At 38.9% G+C, this 24,627-nt stretch overlaps 1 protein-coding gene and 1 pseudogene across 1 annotated transcript; both read right to left on the minus strand.

Annotated features, from left to right (window-relative positions):
* Window positions 1–4,335: 4,335 nt before the first annotated feature.
* RNF14 (ring finger protein 14) lies at window positions 4,336–22,103 on the minus strand. The gene is made up of 9 exons (XM_090288099.1): window positions 22,039–22,103; window positions 21,022–21,197; window positions 19,398–19,567; window positions 17,924–18,075; window positions 14,726–15,253; window positions 13,841–14,069; window positions 8,788–8,960; window positions 6,942–7,072; window positions 4,336–4,861 (listed from the first exon to the last, which is right to left on the minus strand). Exons 3-9 carry the CDS (start codon window positions 19,549–19,551, stop codon window positions 4,804–4,806), a joined length of 1,425 nt encoding a protein of 474 aa, XP_090144225.1. The 5' UTR covers window positions 19,552–19,567; window positions 21,022–21,197; window positions 22,039–22,103; the 3' UTR covers window positions 4,336–4,803.
* Window positions 21,974–22,865, minus strand: LOC150000619 (small ribosomal subunit protein uS2B pseudogene; annotated as a pseudogene).
* Window positions 22,866–24,627: the final 1,762 nt, after the last annotated feature.

Consider the following 24,627-nt stretch of genomic DNA (forward strand, 5'->3'; position numbering starts at 1 on the left):
TGTTGTCATTTGTGACTCCCTCCCTCGCCCCCAAAAAGATCAGAAGATGGTGTGGATTCATATATTCGGGGAACAGCTGGTGAACAAAGCTTTACACTCCTCACAACAGCTCAGCAGGATGAGTACAGTCCTAGCAACTGTTGATCTTTACCATTGGGGCGGGGGTGGGGGAGATTTCATAAAATTTAAGCTCCTGTGTGGAAAATGGTAGGAATGAACTGTTCAGCAATAAATCATCATGTTCTCACTGTACTTGAGATCAAAACAAGGACAGAGCTGTTAAAAATAAGGCAGGAAGGATATAAAAACTACATGGTATGGAAAAAAACTTTTTAAAAAAGTTTTTGTAAGTTAAAAATCAATATAATGAAACATCTTGGGTCGCTATAACCAATTGAAGTTGGAAAAGGGTTTAATTTTTTACCAGTTATATTGACATAATTTACAGCCCATAAATTCACCTCTTTTAAACAAATTCAATTATTTTAATTGTTTATGTATGGAATTAAGCAAGTCCTCACCACAATCCATTTCTGTCGTCCCCCAAAGCTCCCTACTCCTTTCCCAGCCCAGGTGACCACTAGTCTGCTTTGTCTTCAGATTTACCTTTTCTAGACTTCTCATGTAAGTGGAATAATACAGCATGACATGTTTTTGAGGTTTATATAACATGCACCTGTAGTCCATTTTTTTATTGCTAAAGAGTATTCCATTATATGAATATGCCATCTTGTTTATCCAGTAAAAAAGGAATTAATTTTAAGTAGGTGTATTTTAGAAAAAATTGTATTAGAATGGAATGACAGCCAAACTGGAGATGTCTGGATGAACTCAGGACCGTAAAAACTTCTATTTCCTGGGCCTGTGTTACCCTGGTGGCTCAACAGCCTTGTCTTCCTGCTACAACCAGTGCTGTGGCTCCTGGGCCAGCCTGGGCCTCTGACACCACGTAGAGCTCCTTAGACAGGAGCTAATTACATGTTTTGGGCAGGGATTGCAGCGGGCCTGGAATATCTTGTTACCAGAAAACAAAGGTGCTTTAAAAAATGAGCAGTATTGAGAGGACGAAGCAGCCTGTTCAGTGCAGCTCCCACTGGGCCAGGTTGTGACAATTTGATCAATAAAGAAATATTAAATTCTGCTAAGTAGAAAAAGTTGAGTCTGAAACCCCAAGTCTGATACTCAAAAAGGAAAAAGATAATGGGGTTTATTTCAGGAAGAGTGGATAGAATGTGTTTAAAGGCTCCCATCTCAAAGCAGAAGCCAAATTTCACAAGGCACGAGGCAGTCTGTAGTACCACCCACCTCCATCCCACCTCTAACTCTTCTCCCTTCCTTGGTCTGCCCCAGCCTTTACTATCACACAGTTCCTGGAGCCCTCTAACACGCTCCTATCCCAAGGGCCTTTGGCCTTTAAGTTGCCTCCTGCCTGGACTCTCTTCGCTCAGGTGTCCATGGGGTTCATTCCCACACTGCCAAGCATTCGTTCTGAGTGCTACCTAATGAAGTCTTCTCCACTCCTTAAAATCCCAACATCACTCTGCCTCCCCTAACTCCCTGTACCCTCTCCCAACTTCTCTCCATAGTGCTCATCTTCTGATGAACCATAGAATTTGCTTAGTGTCTGTCTCCATCCACCAGGGTTCTTAATATGTTCCACAAGGGCAGGGAGATGTCTGTTTTATTCACTGCTGCATTTTCAGTACCTAGATAAACAGGCTCATTGTGAGCTACTCAGTAAATATTTGTTAAATTAATAAATAAGTACTAGGAAACACAACAGGTTGCAAGAAGTGAAATGGGATTGAAAATAAGACACCATCACATTTTAAAATTATATGTACTTATATGTATTAATATTAGTTTTGTTTGTTTGTTGATTCAATGAAGGGGGAAAAAAGAGAGCACCAAGCAAGGAGAAGAAGTAAATGTGCTGAGTTTGTACTCGCACCTTTGGCATCAGACTCTCACTAAGTTTTCACTGTGCACAATCTTCTCTAAAGCACCTTCCAGCTTAAAGAAATAAGGGAATCCTTGGAGTAACTGTGCGAAGACTAGACTGTGGGTGCTGAAAGTTGATAACTATCACAAACATTTGTTAAGGACATCCTCCAAGCCCGCTTTCTGACTACAAACCCTCAGCCTGCTTTGCTGGCCGGCTTTTTTCATTGAGCCAGAGTTCAGGGAGCAAACTACTGGGCTGCTCTTCCTGGAGGGCACCACCGTGTCACCATTTCTCCATCCTGCTTAGGTGCTTCAGCTGTAACTTATTACTATAGCTTATTTTCTTCTCTTCGGTGGCTGCAGATAAGCTACTCTCAGGAGTGACACCTTCCTACGGAACAATTAGATGTCAGCTATGGTTCAAGGGCAGTTTCACATGGCCTTACAGTTTCTGGTGAGACTCTTGTTAGGCCTTCCTGCTCTTCATTACATGCCATTCTACCTACCAATGTGTTTAATAGCCTATAATGGAACACAATGAAGACAATTACAATCCCCGAAATAAAACTACTCTGTAACAAAATACTAGTCTTGACCATTTACAGCATTTTTATAACATGGGAACGGCTGTCACCTGCTGGTGATGCTTATGACAAAGTCACTGCTTGGTGTGTTCTCCAAAATTCCTGGCAAAATTTTAAAACTCCCTTCCAAAGCAGGCAGCCGCATGAATAGCTTTATGAATATCATATCCAATTATACTTTCTCTTAACATCAAAAAAATAGTAAGCATATTAATATCTAAAGTTAAATAGAACCCTCTACAACTAGAAAAAGGCCTTGCTGTTAGTGCTACGGGTCTGAAAATATGGCTGCCAAGTCTCTTCATTATTCTTCTCAAAGGAAGGGATGTGTATTTTAAGTATATTTATTTTAAGTAAAAATATTACTTAAAGAAATAAATGTGACAAGATGCATTTCAATTTACAAAGGCAGGTCATTAAGTTAGTTAAATCACAAGCTTAAAACATCACAAAATCCCTATTTTGACTTAGTGGCCTTCATGAGATTAAGCTAGGTACAAAACTCTTTGTTCATTTACTTTCTTGATGTATCAAATCTTCAACAAACTCATTTATTTCTAGGGCATTCAGTTCATTTTATTGAGAGACAAAAGTACTCTACCCAAAATTTCACCATCTTAAAATTAGTTCATAACTCATACTTCAAAAGTAAGACTTTACAAAGCCCTTGGTGACAGAACACATATCAGCAGCTCTGCTCTAATAAGATAAATTTTAAAAAATATTTGTTTGTTTATTTTTAGAGAGAGGGGAAAGGAGAAAGAGAGGGAGAGAAATATCACTGTGTGGTTGCCTCTCACTTGTGCCCCCAACTGGGGACCTAACGTGCAACCTAGTCATGTGCCCTGACTGGGAATCGAACCAGCGAGACTTGGCTCGCAGGCCGACGCTCAATCCACTGAGCCACAGCAGCCAGGGCCTTAATAAGACATTTTTAAATTATTTTTATTTTTAAGATTAAGCATCCTCATTGACAATCAGAAACAGTCATTGCTGATTCTTTGGATACACACACATAGAATGGTTAAAAGAGATACCCCAATTTTCAATGACAAAGTAGGAAAAAAGAACATTTTCTCAGCAGCAGCTGAATTCTGTCCTTTTTCAAAAAAATCTTATTTTGCTACCAAACCACTCACCAAACCAAAAGGAAAGACAATTTTTCAAAAAGCCAACAAAACCCAGAAATAGGAATCTAGGCAAGCCAAAATCATCCTCCCCAACAGTGCTGTAGCAAAAAAGGGTGGGAAAACAAATCCCCAAAGCTCATTAGAGGAGACCTTTAAAAAGAATTTTAAAAGTTAGGACTGAACTACAGTGGTGTGCAGTTCAAAAAGATGATAATTAAAGAAAGCTCAGCTTGTTCAGCTTGGGAATATATTAGGCTTTCTCCTACTCCAGAAGAGGAAATAAAACTATGAGCTGCTGGCGTTAACACTGAAGTTGTCCTTACCAACAGAAGGCTGGGCGAGGGTAAAGGGAGAGAATGGAGAATGAAAGGCAGCAAAGACAAGTTGTTTTGAATCTAGGCTCTACTGCCCAGGAAAGCTGAACAGGGCTGAAATTCTTCTGAGCCAGTGTCATTACGTAATAGACTTCACTAAAAACCAGTGGGCTATATACTGCTGACCAATATCAGGTGACCCACAGTGTCTGTGGTATTAAAAAATATTTTAAAAATTATAAATTTCTATTGTGAAAAGCAGTACACCAAAATGACACTGGGCCATCCAATCAGTTACAGTAAAAGGGCTCCCCCTAAAGAGAAGTTAGCAGAAATTTAGGTTGGGCGGAATGTAACATGGAGTAAGTGAGATCAGGTTCTTGGTACAATTTTAATAAGGCTTCTGTCCACCCCGATTGTAAGGCGTAGTACTGAGGGCACTCCCACAGAACACCTTCAAGGGATGCTTCTCAGATATAAGGTCTATAAGTTGAACTCTGGACCACTCTCCTTACCTAAAGCTCGGGGAAAAAAATAAATATTTAAAATTTTAACTATTCAGAGCTTTGGGAACATAGTATTTAATATTCTCTAGTTTTCATTTCATGAACCTTTGGCTTATAATTTTCTCAATTATGTTACACTGAAAAATGTATGAACGTGCCTTAGTCAGTAGTACCACATGAAAATATAAACCTCATTCTTCCTTATCTTCAGCATTGGAAGAGTGAATGGATGGTAACCCTAAATATCCTGCAAAGTTACTTTGTATGCTAAACAAAAGATCAGGGCAAGCCATTTCACTTCCACATCTTGAGCAGCAGAAATTAACTAGTCTTCAATCTCATCTTCCAAAATATCTCCATTAACATCCACAGCATAGAACAACCTGGAAGGATATAAAGTACAATATTATAAACTTGGAAAAAATTGTAAATAATTTCTTACTTTCCTCAAAAATACTTTCTGTCCTCTTCTAATAACATCTTTACCTTTTCCTCTCCTTTAATCTCCTACTGAAGAGGACTAAAATATAGGTCCCTCTGAACAAGCTGTTTTAAAGTTTCTGAGAATAGCCCTTTTAGGATCCAGATGAACTCTCTAGGGCCAAGGACAAACAGTAATGGAAGATTGGTATCACAAAACAGATACTCAATGTACACAATATATGGAACAAACCAAAATTGGGGCAGTCAGGCAATTTAGACGAAGCTAAACTCTTTCAAGACACTGTAATCCTATTACATGCTAATCACTGTGTTCTATCTTCATGGCCCTTGCACTCTCCACTTGTACAATGTTTTATAGTTACCAACTTGTCTTCCTTCCCTTATGTTACCTAAAATTTACACAATTTTCAACACTAGATTTCCAATAGTTCATGGGCAGAGCTTGTTTCTTAAATTTCTCTTATAGTTTGATAACACCAATGATAGCAGGTACCATGATGCCTATTAACAAAGATCATCTGATCAGCTGATGCTGAATATGGAGCTCATGGAGAATAGGATATTTACATCGTGCCAAGAAATCCCCACAGATCACTTAGCAATAATAATTTTAAAACTATCTTTATAATAGAGCAAATGACAAAATTGAGCATTACACTAATAGTGGAACAGCCTGGTATCACGGTGACACAGTATCAAGTACACATCACCTCTCATGAAGTATTCTTGTCAAAAATGTGACTCTAAATCTAGTTCAACTTCAGTCTAGTTTATAGAACAGAGAGGATGGAGAAACAAATTAAAAGACACCATAGAGAAACAAACATCTAGAAAGTATGATGTTATATAGGACAACTGGTCTGGACTCTTCAAAAGGTCGATGTTTTCTGTCCTAGCCAGGTGGCTAAGTTGGTTGGAGCATTGTCCCATATTTGAAACATAACAACATCTGAATTATAGGGGTGCCAGAAGGAGAAAAGAAAAAGAAAAAAATGGAAAACTTATTTGAAAAAATAATGAAAAAAATCTTTCCTAATTTGGCAAAGGAAATACATACAAGTCCAGGAAGCACAGAGTCCCAAACAAGCTAGACCCAAAAAGGACCACACCAAGACACATTAAAAAGCCAAAGGTTAAAGATAAAGAGGGAATCTTAAAAGCAGCAAGAGAAAAGCAGAGAGTTATCTACAAAGGAGTTTCCATAAGACTGTCAGCTTATTTCTCAAAAGAAATTTTTCAGGGAAGAAGGGACTGGCAAGAAGTATTTAAAGAGATAAAAAAAAGCAAGGGTCTACGACCTAGATTACTCTATTCAGCAAAGCTATCATTTAGAATGGAAGGGCAGATAAAGTGCTTCCCAGGCAAGGTAAAGCTAAAGGAGTTCATCATCACTAAGCCCTTATTTTATGAAATGTTAAATGGAATTATATAAGAAAATGACCAAAACTAAAAACATTAAAATGGCGAAAAATTCACAACTATCAACAATTGAATCTAAAAAGCAAACTAAGCCAACAACTAGAACAGGAACAGAATTGTAGGTATGGAGATCATTTGGAGGGTTATCAGTTGCAGGAGGAAGGGGGAGAATGAGGAAAAGGTGCACGGATTAAGAAGTATAAACTGGTAGGTACAGAATAGATAGGGGGATGTTAAGAACAGCATAGGAAATGGAGTAACCACAGAAGTTATATGCACAACCCATGGACATAAACTAAGGGGAGGGACTGCCAGAGGGAATGGGGCATATCAGTGGAGGTGGCAAAGAGGAGAAAATTGGGAAAACTGTAATAGCATAATCAATTTAAAATATTTTTTTAAAAGTTGAGGAGGATAAAAAAGAAAAATTTTCATCATAAAACTCATTTTTAAGAAAATAATATAAAAATTCATATATGTGGGAAAATGTATAAGAGAATTTTCTAATAATCAAAACACTAAGTCAAACACTGGATCTGTGGTCTGTAAATCAAGTGCCAAAAACAGCTGTTCAGCCTAGAGAATTCTATGTGTACGTACCGATTAAAACATGGGGAAGCAGGATCAGTAAAATGTTTATAAGGGTTTGCTCTAGAGAGAGAACCCATGCAAATCCAGCAGAAATACTGCATACAGCCAGTACATGTCATCTTGTTACATCCATCTAATTTCTGGTGGGAAAGACAGAAAGGGAAAAATATCAAGGCTGTAAAAGCAAAAGAAAAACTGCATATGCCAGAAAAATTCAATACATTTTCCTAGTCCCTTTTCTCATACAGGACTGAAAGATAAGGTAACACACTGATAACTATTTAATGCTCATTCTTTTGCATTACAAATAGAAAAAAATATTTTGCAGGTGTTCCTACAACTAGATACTTACTAGCAACTTCTCTTCTGATATAGACTATAGATACAAACCAAACATGTACAGGGTGGGACAAAAGTAGGTTTACAGTTACGAGTATGGGAGTTTATTCTTGTATTATTTATTAATTATTGTACCATTTTCCACACAAACAACTCTAAACATACTTTTGCCCCACCCTGGTATATTTTAAGCAGAAAATGTAGTTAGATTAGTATTTAAAATGTTTGGATTTAATATGTGTGGTTTTAAACGTTTAACATAAATCTAAAAAAAATTTGGTCTCTCAAGCTGTCCACTCTATCACAGGGCTGAGGCATGTCAGAAGTGGTTAAATGGAATGCCAGTTTCCTTAAAGGAGTCACTAGGGAACAACTACCAGGTTCAGTTCACATACTCAGTAAGCAGTCTCCCCTTTTCTGCAGTTTTGCTACCCATGGTTACCTGTGGTCTGAAAATACAGGGTCAGACAAAAGTAGGTTTACAGTTGTGAGTAAGCAAAAACAGTTTATTCTAGTATCATTATTTATTAATTATTCTAATATTTTTCATACGGAAACTGTAAACCTACTTTTGCTCCATCCTGTATTACATGGAAAACTCCAGAAACAGGTGACTCATAACCTTTAAATTGTGCACAGTTCTGAGTAGCGAGATGAAATCTTGTGCTGTCCCAACCAGGACTTGAATCTTCCCATTAGTTATCTAGCAGCCCTCTCTCCCTTATCAGATTACCTGTCTCCCTGCCCCAGGGCTTGTGTTCAAGTAACCCTTTAATAGCCTGATGCTACATCTCAATGCCTATATTATTCACCTCATTTTATATCATCTCACGTCATCTCAAGAAGAGTGAGTACAGTGCAATAATATATTTTGATGGAAAGAGGTCACATTCACATAGCTTTTATTATAGTATATTGTTATAATTATTCTATTTTATAACTTGTTAATCTCTTACAGTGCCTATTTTATAAGTTAAACTTCATTAAAAAATATAGTATATATCGAATTCAGTACTACCATCAGGCATCTACTGGGGGTCTCCCACAGATAAGGAAGGGCTACTATAATGGACTGGAATAGTGTGATTTGAAAACATATTAAGATTTTGTCAAGAAGCAATAGACAATCTATCCTGGCTCATATTAACAGGAAAAATGTCTCCATTTCCTAAGCATATACTTGTTAAACAGGTATTTTAAATTCCAGAATAAACAGTTCTGAGAAGTCAGGCTTTTTTTTTTTTAAATCACATAAATGAGTTAAGAATTAACTGCAGCTCTAGCACAGCCTCCTCATAACCCATTCAGTTTTGAGGAGGATATAATGTGAGAACATTGTCACAGTATGAAAGCATTTTGAAAAGGGACATCTACATATAAAGTCATTAACAATAATAAGTAGTGAATTTGCATCTTCCAAGTAAAATGATTTAATAAATACCAAAATGTGTTTTCTTAATCATAAAAGTACAGGCTTTTTTTGAGACAATCACAACATGCCTGCAGATCTGTTTACCTCTATGGGAGTCCCACAACATGGGCAGCTCTTGGAGTTCTTTTCTAGCCACTCCTTAGTTTCCATTTCTTCCAGTGCCTTCTGAATCACCCTCTTACCATACCTCTGTTCCATAAACCTTTTAGTGGCTTCATCTGCTCGTAGGTACTCATTCTGTAAGTCTATTAATTTCTCTAGAAAGTGAAATGGAAAATTAACTTTTATACCACTTTACAATGCTGATTAAAAAACATTAAAAATGGCCATAACCTTTGACTATTCAATAATGTTATCCCTGGGACTTTATCATAAGGAAATAATCCAAAGTGGAAAGGCATATAACAATGGAAAAGAAATTAAGTGTCCAAAGGAATAATTATGTGTGAAAGAGCCATTTAATGACATAATGTTCAGTTATTAAAAACTTAGGATGGCTACAGCTCAATTAAAATACTCATTGTAGAATCCAGGAAAAAAAGCATATTTAGGTTATAACTAGGTAAAAGTTAGACATGCACTAATGACAAAAAGGAATCCTCCAACTAGAAAAGCTGAACTTGTTAAAGGTAGCAGAATAATAGGTTATCTTTTATCCTTTGATTTTGACTTATTAATGTTGATAGTTTCATAGTATACAAATACTAATTTAACTAAAAAATGCAAAAGTTGAAACAGACACTGATTTTCCACTAAGTCAGCATCATTCACCATTTGATAACAACAAGGCCTACTGGAAAAACAAAAGCACTTTTGGCTTAAGGGCAAGACTAACTATTTGATTCAGTATATTAAAAAAAAGTCAGTAATAAGCCCTGGCTGCTGTGGCTCAGTGGATTGAGCGTCGGCCTGCGAGCCAAGTGTCGCTGGTTCGATTCCCAGTCAGGGCACATTACTAGGTTGCACGTCAGGCAACCACACAGTGATGTTTCTCTCCCTCTCTTTCTCCTTTCCCCTCGCTCTAAAAATAAATAAATATATGAACAAATAAATAAATAATAATTAAAAAAAAAAAGTCAGTAATAAATTTACCACCCACAGCTAATGAAAAGTTCCTCCTGCCAACTTTCCCCTTGATACTTACTCTTCAATCCGGTTTCTATTGCACGATCACTTAAGTGAATAGGCAGCTATTCTCAAAAGCTACTTACAGACAAAAAGCTTTTGCTCACAATTCTATTATAATTTTTCAACATGACTAATTAACCCTTTGCATGCCAACATCGCTGTGAGTGACGCTGACAAATTTTCCCAAAAGTGCCAGCATTGCTCCCAGCGACACGTTTTTCGATGGCTATAAATGTAAATAACAATGGAATAATTCGTATTTCATGTTTTGTTCCCCTTTTTTGTACCTCAGGTTATATATTGATATAATTTTTTCTCATGTTGATCCAAATTTCGAATTACGTGTGGCACTCAAAGGGTTAAAGGCCCTTCTCAACAATGCTCTAGGACTTCGGGCCAAGATGGAAGCCTAGACAGCCACGCTGAGTCTCCCTCCACAACTAAGAAGGAATACAACTATGTCAACACTAGAAACAACGAGAAGTTACAGAAAATCAAACTGCATGGAATTTCAGCAAACAAAGATATAAAGAAGAAATACTCATCCAGACAGGTAGGAGGGGCGGAGCCGGGGCGGAGAAGACACGGTGTGATGGTGGCAGCAGCAGCAGAGGCAGTGGCAGGCCAGCAAAACGCACAGTCACAAGTTTTAAAAAGTCAGGAGGGACACCTGGGGAGCATTCCCAGCTCCTTACTGGACCTCGCAGCTCATGGTCCCAGCACCAGGGAAAATCAAGCCTCATTGCTTCTGACTGCGCAGACCAGTAGGGGTTGGGACGGAGGCAGAAACTGCCGGTCTCAGCAGAGTCCGCTTGTTTAAAGGACCCCCACGGTCCTAGAACGTCCGCAGACCCAACCACTCTGGGAACGATGGCCAGGGCAGCAGCTAGAAGGGTGCCAGTCTGGAGCAGAAGTGGGAGAGGTGCCTAGAAAAGGGGCGACTGCTGGGCAGGCAGCATTGTTCCCTCTCGGACCCCTCCCTCACATACGTGCTACAACGTGGTGAAAAAGATCGCCCTGTACTGACGAATCCCTAAGGCTCTGCCCCTTTCAACGTAACAGGAGCAACAACTCTACCAGGGAAGTGGAGGCAAACAAACAGAGGAGCCTGTCAGAATGAGGAGAGAGAGAAGTATGGCCCAAAAGGGGGAACGGATCAAGGTTCCAGTGGGTGAACTAAGTGACGAGGACTTAGCCAACCTAACAGATGCAGAATTCAAAACACTGGTGATAAAGATCCTCACAGGCTTGACAGATACACTTGAGTATGGCAAACACATAAGGGAAGAAGTGAAGGCTATGCTAAGTGAAACGAAGGAAAATCCACACGAAACCAACGGTGAAGGGAAGGAAACCAGGGTTCTAATCAACAATTTGGAACATAAGGAACAAAAAAACAGTCAACCAGTGCAGAATGAGGAAGCAAGAATTGAAAAAAATGAGGAAAACTTCCCAAATTTTGCGAAGAAAATGGACATACAGGTCCAGGAAGCACGGAGGGGTCTTGGGCGAGCTGGACCCAGAGGGGACCACACCAGGACACATCATGATTGTGATGCCAAAGGTTAAAGATAAAGAGAGAGTCCCGGGGGCAACAAGAGAGAGGCGGAGAGTTGCCTACAGGGGGGCGCCTATAGGACTATCAGCTGATTTCTCAGAGGACACTTTGCAGGCAGGAAGGGACTGGCAAGCAGTATTCAATGTGATGAAAGGCAACCTGCAACCAGGATTACTCTATCCAGCAAAGCTATCGTTTGGAATGGAAGGACAGATAAAGTACTTCCCAGACAAGGTAAAGCTAAAGGAGCTCATCATCACCAAGCCATTATTATATAAAATGTCAAAGGGACTTACTTAAGAAAAAGAAGATCAAAACTATGAACACTAAAATGATAACAAACTCACAACTATCAACAACTGAATCTAAAAAATAAAAACAAAATCCAACTGAGCAAACCAGAATAGGAACAGAATCATAGGTATGGGGATCATTTGGAGGATTATAAGCTGGGAGGAGGAAGGGGGACAAATAGGGATATGGTGCAGGGACTAAGAAGCATAATCGGTTGGTACAAAAAAGCAGGGGTAAGTTAAGAATAATATAGGAAAGGGTGAAGCCAAAGAACTTATATGCACGACTCATGGACATGAACTAAGGTGGGTGGGACTGCTGGAGGGAAGGGGGGTACTGGGCAGAGGGGAGCAAAGGGGAAAAAAATTGGAACTACTGTAACAACATAATCAATAAAATATACTTTAAAAAATAAAACAAATAAACAATGCTCTAGTTATTTTATTGGTTTACCTTCCTCATATTTACAGCACTGTCCCCCTTTTTATGAAGTGAATATCTTCTGGTACCGAATCCCACCAGCACTATTTTCCTTCACCTGTGGATTCTTTCTTGGCAGTGTGTATTCCCATGGCTCCATCACCTCCGCTTTGATGTCGCAAACATGTACCTTTTTATTGTCTTTTCATTCTTCAATAATTCAAAACTTGTGTTTCTAGACATCTTAAGGATAAAAATGACTGCTCTAATGTTCTCAAAATAATAAAATTGCTAGTACTTCATATATTTTATATGGTAATATCTAACATGTATATAAAATAGATAATGAAATGCCAAATTTTGCTGAAGCCCCCAAGCCTACCCTCAATTTCTTCTTCAAATGCTGTGAAATACATGAAATGTACTTTAGCTTCTAAATGCTGAGGTTACAGAAATATAAGTGTTGGCTTATAATTATGTTGTGCTGAGTTCTCTCTCTCACCTGCCTGGACCCACTGCAAGAGTCTACTCTAGGCACTGAAAGTATCTACTCATTCTCCTCTTAGGGTATTTTCTTGGAGATAATGACACTCCAGCAGTGCCAATTAGTAACTATAATAATAATGGCAATAATACCATTTTGCATTTGACATGTATTAAGCCCATTGTTCTCAAATTATCTATGGTGAAGGACTAGTTTTTCTCCTCTACTTTGATTGTATTTTGCAAAATACAATCAAATGAATTATTAGAAAAATGAAAGTAAAAAGAAAAATGTAAGCCTAAATTTTTATTGGATCTGACTGATGTAAAATTGCTCTGTGACATCCTTATAAAAGTTTCAAATCCTGGCTCTCGATTTATTTATCTTCTCACAAAGCAGTATAACAACTATAACAATGTTGAGAAGCATTACAATAGAACATTTCTTCCTTTCAAAAACCCCATGAAGCAGCTATCATCATCATCATCCCCATTAGTTTGAGGAAGAGTAAGTCACCAAAGTCCTGTTAAATGGATTTCAGGGACCTGGTTTCTCAATCCTTATCTAGATCAGAAATGGCAAACAGGTTTCACCTCTTGTGCCTACTTCAATAGAGGGTGGCTTTCTGACGTGCTATGTTGAGGAAGATGCTGAGGCCTCCCTGAGCTCAATGAGAAAGCATCTGATGACAGATTAGACATATGTGCCCCGGAATCAAGAGTGACAGCGATGCATCTACCAACCAGGATCTACATTATTTCATGTTCATAGATAAAACATACCCTGCATTCCCCCGATACATGTGTGGCTTGTTTCCTTACTTCCTTTAAGTCTTAACTTAAACCACTTTCCCAGTGAGGCTTCCCCTGGTTTCCCAAAGTAAAAAATCTCAAGCCCCTTCCCCTTTGGAACATTTCATATCCTTTTTCTGTATTTTTTTTTCTCCTTAGCACTTAGTACCACCTGATATTCTTATTTATGTTGTTTGCCTGTCTCCTACATTAGAATGTAAGGTCCATGAGGGCATTTGGTCACTACTATATCCACAGAAGCTAGGACAGTAACACAAAAAAATTTTTTTTTTTTTGTATATTTTGATTATGTTGTTACAGTAGTTCCAATTTTTCCTCCCCTTTGCTCCCAAAATATCTTTTGAATGAACTCTTCGAAATGGAAAATTGAAGTGAAACATTTTGGGGGTTCTGGTGGGGTACAGGGGATAGGGAAACTGAGTTCACAGAGCCACAACTTACCTGCAGTGAGCTTACATGGAGAGACGCCATGGTAGGTCAATCTGCACAAGGTGCAGAAGGCAAAATTGCAGCTGGAACAGATACCCATGGTGCAGCCAGGCTCCTGCATCACAGGCAACTGGCAGCACGGGCGGGGGCAGTACACCACATCTGCCATCAGGTCCAAGGTGGACTGGAGAAGAAGCCGATCATAGCGGGCAAATAACTCTGGGGCCACTAGCTCTTTGACCTAGAGGAAAATATTTTAAAACACATAGGTTTGACAATTCCCCAACCAGTTCTGATCCTGAAGATATCCTTAGGTTGCTGGTGCAAATCAGATACATATAAATTAAATCCCTCTACCTCACAAGATCAAATGAAGTATGCCAAGTCTGTATCTTGACTGAGATGGCAGTTACATGGATCTACACATTTGTCAAAACTAAGCAAACTCTACACATTAAATGGGTACATTTTATGCCTTAGTAAATTAAAAAAAAAAAATCATACCAACTACGCTGCCCTACATTAAAGTCTGTAAATTATTTGATTAACCATTCCAAGGGATATCTCCTTCAGATCCCAACCTCACACAAAGACAGGCTAGTGATTTTCCAAAATTGATGGCATCCTGGTAAATATACAAAGTCAGTCACCAGAATTATTTATACTTTTTCAACCTTCGTCTCTGCTGAGAACTGCCCATTCTAAGGCCAGCAGAGGAAGCATTTATGGATGCTTAAGTGGTAAAGTGAGACCACAGCATTCTTGATGGATACAGTCAAACAAACTGTGGGCTGGCTCCAAGGCCTCAGATTGCTCTGAGGAACCCTATGAAGGAAGTTTCTGAGATGTCTCTCTTTGTGAAGGAAAATTAGGATGCAGTTGCCAGTAAAGAGTTACCTGACCAGGAGTGGCCACCGAAGTACACTTGGGTTCTGGGCAGTTGAGGCGCTGAACTTGGCCATCTCTGATCTGGATTTCAAAGTAGTTCTTCAGACAGGCTTTGCAGTATACATGCCTGCACTCTAAGAAGTACATGCATTCACTGCCCAGCTTCTCACAGAAACAGATATTGCACAGGAACAATTTACTATTAAAGCATTTTATCTGCTGAGCTTGATCAAAGTCCAGGATTTCCTGGATCAGACTTGACAATGATTCCACATCCTGCACAGCTCTCTCATCCACAACTTCCTCTTGGTCTACGTCAGAGCTAGCAGCTCCTCCAAGATCTAGTTCTGTGCTGGAAGAGGCTTGAGCTATCCTTCTCTGCACATTTTTCTGAGAACCAATCTTGAGCTCAAAAGGAGAGACAATATTCAGGTAACCTAGGGTCTCTTCCTTAAGAAACTGCATCCAGGCAAACAGGACCACACTGCCACAATGTTCTTCCCACAGGTTGTCTAAGTGCTTGCAGAGAGCAGACAGCTAGGAGAAAACACATGAGGATGCCAGTCAGTTTGGAAAAGCCATGATTCCTTCAACTCCTGATTTCCCTTGAAATCTTTAAGCTAGGCTCTCACACTTCCTAATGTGATTTTTTTTTTTTTTTTTACTACGGTGATAAACTGTGCTGCAAAACAGCCCCAATATTCTCATTGGAGCCCTTCTTAAACTATTTAGCACCATGAGCCATAGTTGAAGACAAAGTCAGAAGCTAAAGGAAGTGCCAGAAAACACGAGATAGAATGACTTCACAAGATATAGAACTAGGTTTAAATATGCGCTGCTAAATGGAGGACTTTTTCTGTTCTCTAATTGTTTTTTGTGTTAGTACTGCTATATACCTCATGTAGGAGAAAGAGATCCAGTTCTAAAATGAATATTTCTATTCCTGTGGAGTCCTAGCCCTGTAGGTACCCTGCAATAATGGTTAGAAAGAGAACAGTTTAAGTTTTAAAATTAATTCTAACTTTCAGTCCTATCAAAAAGCCAACTCAGGCGGAAAAAATCAGTAACAGGATCCAATTTCAGAGTCCTTGTTTACAGGTAAAGGAGCTAGTTTTAACTGAGCAATCTAGCCTTATTACAGATCCTGGTTAATGGAAGCAGGCAGACTGATACTGAACCTGGATATGATTATAAGCTCTCAACATGGTTTGGCTGCCATTTGGAAAGTTCACACTTTCTAAACTAAGCAACGGAAGTTTAAACTATTTCAACTTCTTCACCTTAAAAGTAGTCTGTTGAATTTGAATGACAAATAGAAGAGAACTTTCCATTACCAATGTGAAATATTTGTAAGCAGAGCTCAGGAATTAAAGTTTTCCTTTTTAGGTAAACGTCCAAAATTAAGTCTTCCAGATGCAAAACAATTTTGTAAAATTAAATAGCAAGTGGACAAAGACTACATTTTCTCCCTCAGCACTACACAGGCATGAACTTAAACACTTATTGACCAGGTCAAGACTGGGTAACAAATGCTTTCCCACAGTAACATAAATATATTTTTTAGAAACCTGCTGAAAGCTATAAAGTGGAATAAACACTAAAAGGGAATCTGTGAGTTCTGTTTGAGCCACCAAGGCCAATGAAAAAACCATTCTCCTCCATCCTCTTTTCTTCTCCAGCGCCTTCTCAAAAGAGGCATCTGGGATGCACAGAAATGTGAGAAAGGGGGACACAGAAGGAGGAAAAGAGCAAGAGAGAGACTGTGTGTATATATTGGGGGAGGAATAATGGAAAATACAAGAAAACAACCTACTTCCCTTCTATATGCCAATCCCAACTTAGTGAAAGACAGGTCCATGTATCAACTGCCCTATCAACAAATGAAATTCATAATGCCAAGGAATCAGGGCCCAGCAACAAACCCCAAGGAGCATAAGAGACCAGTTAAATGTCAATTACATACAGAAAAAAGTTACGTGATTAAAAAATCCTACTGTAATTTTAGCTATGTAACATAAAATAAGGAGCAACTCTCCTGTCTCCACACTCTTAAAGCCAGCATTAAGTAGATTCTATTTGGCTGGAATCTGAAACTACAACCACACCCTCAATTAATCTGTCCTTGTGTTGTACATGTATGTGTGCATACACATGCACGAGGATATAAAGTATCAAGAGATCTCTTGAGGAATCAGATTATAAATATTTAAACAATTCAGTTATCTAAATATTGGGGAGTGGGCAAATAATCCACTGTCTAGCATATACTGCCTCTGGCACTGCTATTAAAATGTAAGGTAATATTCCTTTTATTCTATGTGTATTATCTTTAAAGTTTAATTTTGTTTTTAAACCTCAATTTTAAGCTCAGTTTTATAAAAGCACTCTCGTCTTAAAGATGAGACTGTTGGGGCAGAGGGAAGCGGGGAGTGAAAACTACATGATCAAAAAGGAAAACTGACAAGAAGTTCCTTAACGTCAGTAACTCTTGACAGCTTTTATCTTAATATACATCAACCTAGCAATCTTCATTATGATTTCTAGAAAAGTAGCTGCTATTGATCCATTATCTATCCCAGAACACTTTGTATTGGCTTCAAGTCATTTATGTCTCAATCAAGACGGTTCATAAGCCTTCATGAGCTATCTACAGGAATTGTACAGGTTTCTATTTGTGTGGAATTACATCTGTGTGAGAGAACAACAATTATTTGTTTTTATTATACAGATTTTTTAAAGTAAAAGTACTTATTATGTTTACTTAAGCTATTTGTCTATTTTAACTACATTAGCTCAATTTTAGTCCTAATTACAATTAAATCTTTCTCTTAAAGCATGGATAAGAAACTAAGAAAAAAGGAGTAATTCTAACATCTAAGGAAAACAAGGAGGACCTTATAGTTTCATCACAATATAGATTAAATGGGAAAATAGCAAGACAAGAAAAGAAACAATATACTTGATTAGAAATTACTCTCACTGTAATTCATAATAATTAACCATTTTAATTACTGCCATTGCTTTCTAAAACACCAAACATTTTCAGTTCATTAACATTAGGATTCATGAAGGCATGGGAAGAAAAATTACAAAATCAAAGCCATTTGTTCTTCATGCAATGAAATCAAGATCAAGGTAGTCTTTAGTTAGAGATGATTTTTTTAAGTTTCTAAAAATGGAGAGGAGAAATTAAGTTTTGGGTCTAACCTGAGTTGGTGACAGCCATTTGCCACTAAGTGTGAATGAAGGTGGGGAGGAGGATGGATAATCTGGTGGCAGTTCAAAGTTCAGCACAAGTGGAGGCAGAAAGCAAATGGTGTATTCAAAGCCACTATTCTGGAGACACTCATTTGAATTGCCTGAACCAAAAACAAAGGGTAAAAAGGATCAGTTGGTCAACACTTGTGTGTCCATTACTGTTGAACAGTGCTCAATAAAGAATTAATGCTTTTGTTGAGGGGATAAAACCCTTCCCCAAAGCACCATTTCCTAATTTTAACTTCACAGTCACCATCTTAAAAAAAATCTTGTAAGCCCCTGAAAAATCTATTAAGCACCATGAAATTTATAATGAAGATACACAACTTATTCTTGTATACACTTTTGAGTACAATTCCTAACACTAATGAGCAAGTAATACACAATGTTTTATTTTGTTGTTCTTTTATTGTACATGATTAAAGACACAATGTAGAGCAAATAATGTTTATTTCTATCAAAGGGTCATGACCTATTTAGACAACCATGTGTCAACTACCCAAGAATCCTAGTTGGGACATTTTGTGCCAACACGATGATCTCAAGCTTGAGGGCAAGATACAGCACACAACCCTCTCAAAACCAGTTTCATTTTAAGTGATCACACATTCTTTTCTCAATGCCTTTATAGTAGAAACATTTCAGAAAATGTGCATCAAAGTCTTCTGTAAATGTTTTAATCAAATAGTGTTTTGTTTTTTTCCTGAAGCAAAGGGTCACAGAGTAACAGCACATGTCGTATGTTTATGGTAATTTAAATGATCTGGAAACCAAGTAATATTTACAACCACCATGATACTTTAAAGCTTCCAAGTGTTTTCACATACATTATGTCATCTCTTCTTTTATTATCCCTATTTAATAGCCAATGACTCAAGGCTGATAAAACTGCTAGTTAGAACATTAGGATACATGGGATACACAGGATAATATCCCAAATTCAATGGTCAAAAGGTGGAATCGAACTGAAAACTGTTTACCTTGCAGTCCAATTTTCACTTAAAACAGAAGCATGCGTTAAATGTCTACAAAAATAAGGTGATAAATAATTTAGGTTTCAGACTCATGGATACAGAGAACAGACTGACAGCTGTCAGAGGGAAGAAGGGGAGGCGGCTGGGTGTAGGGATTAAGCAGTACAAATTGGTAGTTACAGAACAGTCACAGAGGTGGAGATTACAGCATAGGCAATATAGTTAATAATATCAAGATAACTATGTAGAGGGCCAAGAGGGTCCTTGAAGCATCAGGGGGACCACTCTGTAAAGTACATGATTTTCTAACCACTTTGCTGTACATCTGAAATTGATACAGAATAATACTGAACATAAACTGTAACTGAAAAGTTAAAAATTTAGTTTTCACTAAAAATCTAAGAATAATCTTTAGAAAAAATTAGTTTAAGGAAATACTGTTAACTAACCGCTCACAAATATCTTGAAATTTGGTGGCAAGTCCAAATAGATCCTGGTTTCTCCACCTTGGACAGACTCTGCTTTCCTAAATTCATCTCCATCATAAATACTCGCCAGGGCCAGCAATTCATCCTCCTGAGCTTCTCGGTCTTCTGACGACATTTAATTTTCTGTGGAGCTAAAGACAATCATCCCAATCAGTTAAGAATAGAAAGGACTCAAGAGTCTGGAAAAGTCTAGTGGCACCAAAAAAAAAAAAAAAAAATTCCTCACCAACAATTGCAAAGGATTACTCATATTCTCACTTTTCTCCTAAACTAAAAAATGACAGGCATGTCAAATATTCTAGTAGTTTTGCAATAGCAACAGCCTTTTTTTCAAAAAGAATGACTGTAGTGCTTTTAATTGCTGATTTTATCAATTAGGTACGACTGACTTAGGGAAAAAAAGCATAATTAAAATAATTTTTTTTGAAAGGACAAATCACAAAATACTTGGACTTGTCCACTAAACCTAGCTACATGTCTTGCCCACAAAAGTATTTAAAGTATATTTAATATACTTTTAAAAAATAAGGAAGTTTTTAAAATCCACAGGAATATCTAGCACAGGTTTTCTCAACCTCAGCATTATTGACATTTTGGAATAAATAATTCTTTGTTGTGGGACGCTATCTTGTGCATTATAGGATGCGTAACAGCATCCCTGGCTTCAACCCACTAGATGCTAATAGCACCCTTTCCCTCAAGAGCTGTGACAATCAAAAATATCTTGACATAGCCAAATGTCCCGAAGGGGAAAAATTATTCCCAGTTCAAAACACCCTGTTCCAGAGAACGTTACAGGCACAGGTACTATGTAAGAGAGATAACCAAGGAAGCAGCAAAGTAACATTAAATTCTGGAAATAATACCAGATTTCTGTCAAATCAATTTTCAGATGTACCATTATTTTAAGTAACACAAATATGCTACAATTAAAGTGTGAATCAATGCTTTTTTTTAAAAAAATAGTTTTTTTCTATTACAGTTGTCCCACTTTTCCCCCCACCCCGCCCACCCCTTCTCCCACAGTCCATCCCCACCCTGTTACCCCCGTTGTCCGTGTCCATGGGTCATTTATACTAGTTCCTTGACTAGACCCTTCTCTTTCTTTCCCTCCATCTCCCCTCTCCCCTGGTCACTGTCAGTCTGCTCCTTATTTATTTGCCTCTGGTTCTATTTTGCTCATTTGTGTTGTTCATTAGTGTGTGAATCAATGCTTCTTAATCACAGTGACTTAGAGATGTACCATAATTTCACATAATTTAAATGTAATATGTAATAAGAATATACGAAAATTACTTAATAAAACAAAAAAATTACCATTCTGACAATTAAAATACTGGAGCTATAATTGCATTTGTAAATATGATCCCTCTCCACCAAAAAAAAATTGTAATTGAAATGCACAAAACTAAAAAGTCAGGACATGGTTTTTCACATTACAAAAGGTGACACTACAAAATTTAGAAAAATTCATTAAAATAATTCCACTTTCAAAAAATAATTTTCTTCCAGCAGATGATAATGATTATGCTTAAGCTGCATCCCTAATACACAGTGACATGTTCCATTTGAAGTCAATTAGTACCTGTTAATAACAACCAGAAGAAAAGAATACGGACACTGCAGTCTGTTTTAGTTCAGAGTCTGGATTTCATGCAAATATTCCATTTATTCTCCAGAAGGTAGAGATGAGACTGCTAACGTTGGATAAGAGGCCAAGATGTGGAACTCATACTAGATATACTACAGAAATCCAGCCATCTGGAAAAAAAAAAAATCACAAAAGATGGTGTTAGGACCCTCTCCAAATTTGAATTCTGAATTTCCATTATTACTACTTAAGTCAAACACATATCAACACACAGTCAACCCTAAACTACTGCTGCATGTTACTCTTCTAGAACATTACTCTTCTGAGCCACATGGTTAAAGGGGCATTTGCTTGTACCCAGCAAAGAGAGAAGTCTTATCTGCTGTTTTCAGTCCTGGGAGGAGCTCAGAAGGACCATCAAGGTCATCAAAGGACAGCATACCACACCCCTTGACAAGCATCCTCTAGGGTTATTTCTCCTTCCCTCTTTTGCTGCTTCTATTCCTTCATTTCCTAACCCCCTCCAGTTTTTCCTCACCTGCTAACAAATTTATCCTGCCAGGGACACTCCATGTCAGGTTAATTTAAGCATGATTGCAGAATGCTTAAAACAAAACAACAGAAGTGCTCGCATGCCCTGGCTGGTGTGGCTCAGTGGTTGGAGCACTGTCCTGTAACCAAAAGGTTACGGGTCCAATTCACAGTCAGGGCACATGCCTAGGTTGTAGGTTCACCCCCTGCTGGGGGACGTACAATCCCTGGTCCTGGTATGGATACCCGATCAGGGTGCGTATGAAGGCAGCCAATCGATGCGAAAGCATTGATGTTTCTCTCCCTCCTTTCCTTTCTCTCTAAAAAAGCAAATGAAAATGTCCTCAGGTAAGGATTTAAGAAAACTCTTTAAAAAAGTTTCTTTTTAAAAAAAACTGTTTATTTTCCATCAGCCTTATTTCCATTCTGTTTAAGAGTTTGTGGAAGAACAGCTTAAAACCACTCAGCAGTTGTTCCTACCCATTCAGTGGCCTGCACAGTGGGGGCTGCAGACCAGTCTTCAGGGGCTGAGTGCTCCAGTCTTCAGTAGGAAACTGCTGAACAGGCCCAGAGGGCACTTGGCACTCCTTCATACCAGTCAGCGACCTCAGGCTGAGGGGCAGTGAACTCGGGACCTGGAGCAGTCCATTCACCCTGAAATTCCTCCTTAGTCACAGCCTTTTCAGCAATGGCCTGCTCTTCCTTTTCAATCTCTTTAGTACCTCTGTATGAGTACAGATCAGACATGACCTCCCATGGGTGTTCATGGGAGGTAGTGCTGTGCATGCACAGAACTTCCTGGGCCAGCATTCTTAACAGACCCACTGAGTGAGCCCCCTTTTTGTTGCCAGAGATGGCAATGTCCACAAAGCCCAGAGAACAGTCTGTGTTACACAGAGCAATGATAGGCAGGGTAACACTGGTCAGCCCTGAGATCGGTAACCACCAAAAGTCTTGGCTTCCAGAAGACTGCCTGGATGTGGCTAGCGAAGGTTCCAAGAGTGAAGCAACCGGCAATAGGAGTGGCTCCAGTGGCAGCAGTAAACTTTGGCATAGTCCGCTGGCAAGTATTCCTGGAATTCATGACACTGACATCAGCAGGGTTTTCAATGGCAACAATGGCACGAGCTGCCATCAGAAGCTTCTCCCAGGTTCTCTTCAGATCTATGATGTAGATGCCATCACTTTTCCTCTGTAGATGTACTGTTCCATTTGGAAGTCAAGGTTGGTGCCACTTAGGTGGGTTCCTGCTGCAAGGAATTTGAGGACATCTCCTCCATTTACAGGACATCGAGGGCTCCTGACATTGTGAAAGATTCCCTTTAAGTTACATGGGGACCAAGTATGGGGGACCGCTCCTTGTGGTTTTAGGAATTGTAGCCCAAGCAGTGAGCCAGTCCCCAACCCCCACCCGGGAAAGCCTTTAAGTTTCAACGGGAAACCCTAAGGCTAAGAGGCAGACAGGACTGAAGGCCACTCAGAGGGTTCCCATGGGAATTGGATTTAAAGAATGCTTACTATGCTTTAGAGCTTGCTCTGCCTTTCTTATCTCTTAGTTAACTATAAACAACCCGTAGCAAAGAATGTATGAAACCCTGCAACTAATGCCAGTGTGGCGTCAAGATGTTTAACAGACCCTGACACAGACTGGTCACTGTGCCCTCTATATTGATATCTATAACCAGTAACTGTCAACTGTAATCCAGGCACCTAAAAGCTAATTGATGATTTATGAATTCTGACCTTGTATCTCCCATGCATACCATTCTCAATAAAAGGCATGGGGAATGGAGATCTTGCGCTCTTCTCCCCTAGAGATTAGCCACCTCCCATCCCTCTAGACAAAATACAGTGTCCTAGATAAATTTGTTTTTCCGCCATGGTCATGAAACTTCTGCTGGACAGGGAGTTTCCACCTGAACCGGGGTGTTGGAGGCAGGACAGCCCCCACCGAGAACAATGTCCTGTGGGCCCCTCTCAGGATAACACAGAAAGGCTAAGTTCTGTTCTAAATGTGTAGAGCCAGGCTTCTGAGCTGGGAGCAAGGGGGATGGGGAGGGTGGCCCATAGATGAGTTATGGAGAATCCTACGAACACACCAAAATTATAAGCAAAAATGATATAAAACCATAATTTCAAAACTAGATTCTCAGATGTATGACTCCCAAAATAAGCTAAAAATGAAATTCAGAATCAATTTCCAGTCGCTGAACACCTACTATTAATATGTTATATATTTGTTTCAAATTTCCTTATTTAATTTTAAACAATTTTACCAAATGTAGTACCTGGTGATAATGTAATCAAGCTTTGTTTCTTCGTGTTTAAACATTTATGAATGGGGTGAGAGGTGAATTCATAGCTTCTGTTTTTAGGTTAGGTTTCTACATATTGGCTGCACAGAAGAATCACCTGAGCAATTAAATCAGGTATCGGTAGCTATCCAAGCTCTCCAGGCAATTCTTATGCACACTCTGAATTGAGAAGATCTACTCCAAGCAGCGTTTCCCATCAACAGTTCCTCATGACCTACCCCACCAGACCCTAGCTGTTGAAGCTGCCAAGGGGATTCCCAGTCCCTTAATTCAGGTCTCTAACCTACATTTCCCTCTGATTCTATCCATCAGCCTACCAGACCCAACTCCAAACCCCTACTCCATGTAGAAATTTATAATTAGGTGTTACGCCTGTGTTTAAAAACCCAGCCAACTTTTTTACTGTAACTTTCCTATGGCAACTGTCGCATCTCACCTTGCAATACAGTAGCTTGTACTTCCTAACAGACTGTACAAGTTCCTTAAGGGCAAGAATCAAGTCTTTTGCACCTGTGTATTGTTCTCAGCATCTGGCAGTGTGTTGCATTAGACATTGGAAAACATTAGAAGTGAATCGAAGATGCAGGGAGCTCAAATGGGGGGCAGAATCATAAGGTGCAGTAACCACTCTGCCACATCCCACTAGGAGCAGTAGGTTGGGTTGGTCGTCACAATAACAAGAACACTTGGTAAGCTCTTATCGTGTGTAAGCCCTTGAAATGGATTAACTCACGTTCCCACAACCCATGAAGCA

Source organism: Furipterus horrens, unplaced genomic scaffold, assembly GCF_987537825.1.
Source record: "Furipterus horrens unplaced genomic scaffold, mFurHor1.1.pri manual_scaffold_10, whole genome shotgun sequence".
NCBI lineage: Eukaryota > Metazoa > Chordata > Mammalia > Chiroptera > Furipteridae > Furipterus > Furipterus horrens.

What these genes read in the sequence shown, in the direction of transcription:
- RNF14 (XM_090288099.1), bottom strand. Translation starts at nt 19,551, where the DNA reads ATGTCGTCAGAAGACCGAGAAGCTCAGGAGGATGAATTGCTGGCCCTG. An exon ending in TTTCAAGATATTTGTGAGCG is followed by an intron (nt 18,076 to 19,397) that starts GTTAGTTAACAG and finishes TTTTTGGTTCAG; the next exon opens with GCAATTCAAATGAGTGTCTC. An exon ending in GCTTCCCCATGTTTTAATCG is followed by an intron (nt 4,862 to 6,941) that starts GTACGTACACAT and finishes ATATCCTTCCAG; the next exon opens with GTTGTTCTATGCTGTGGATG.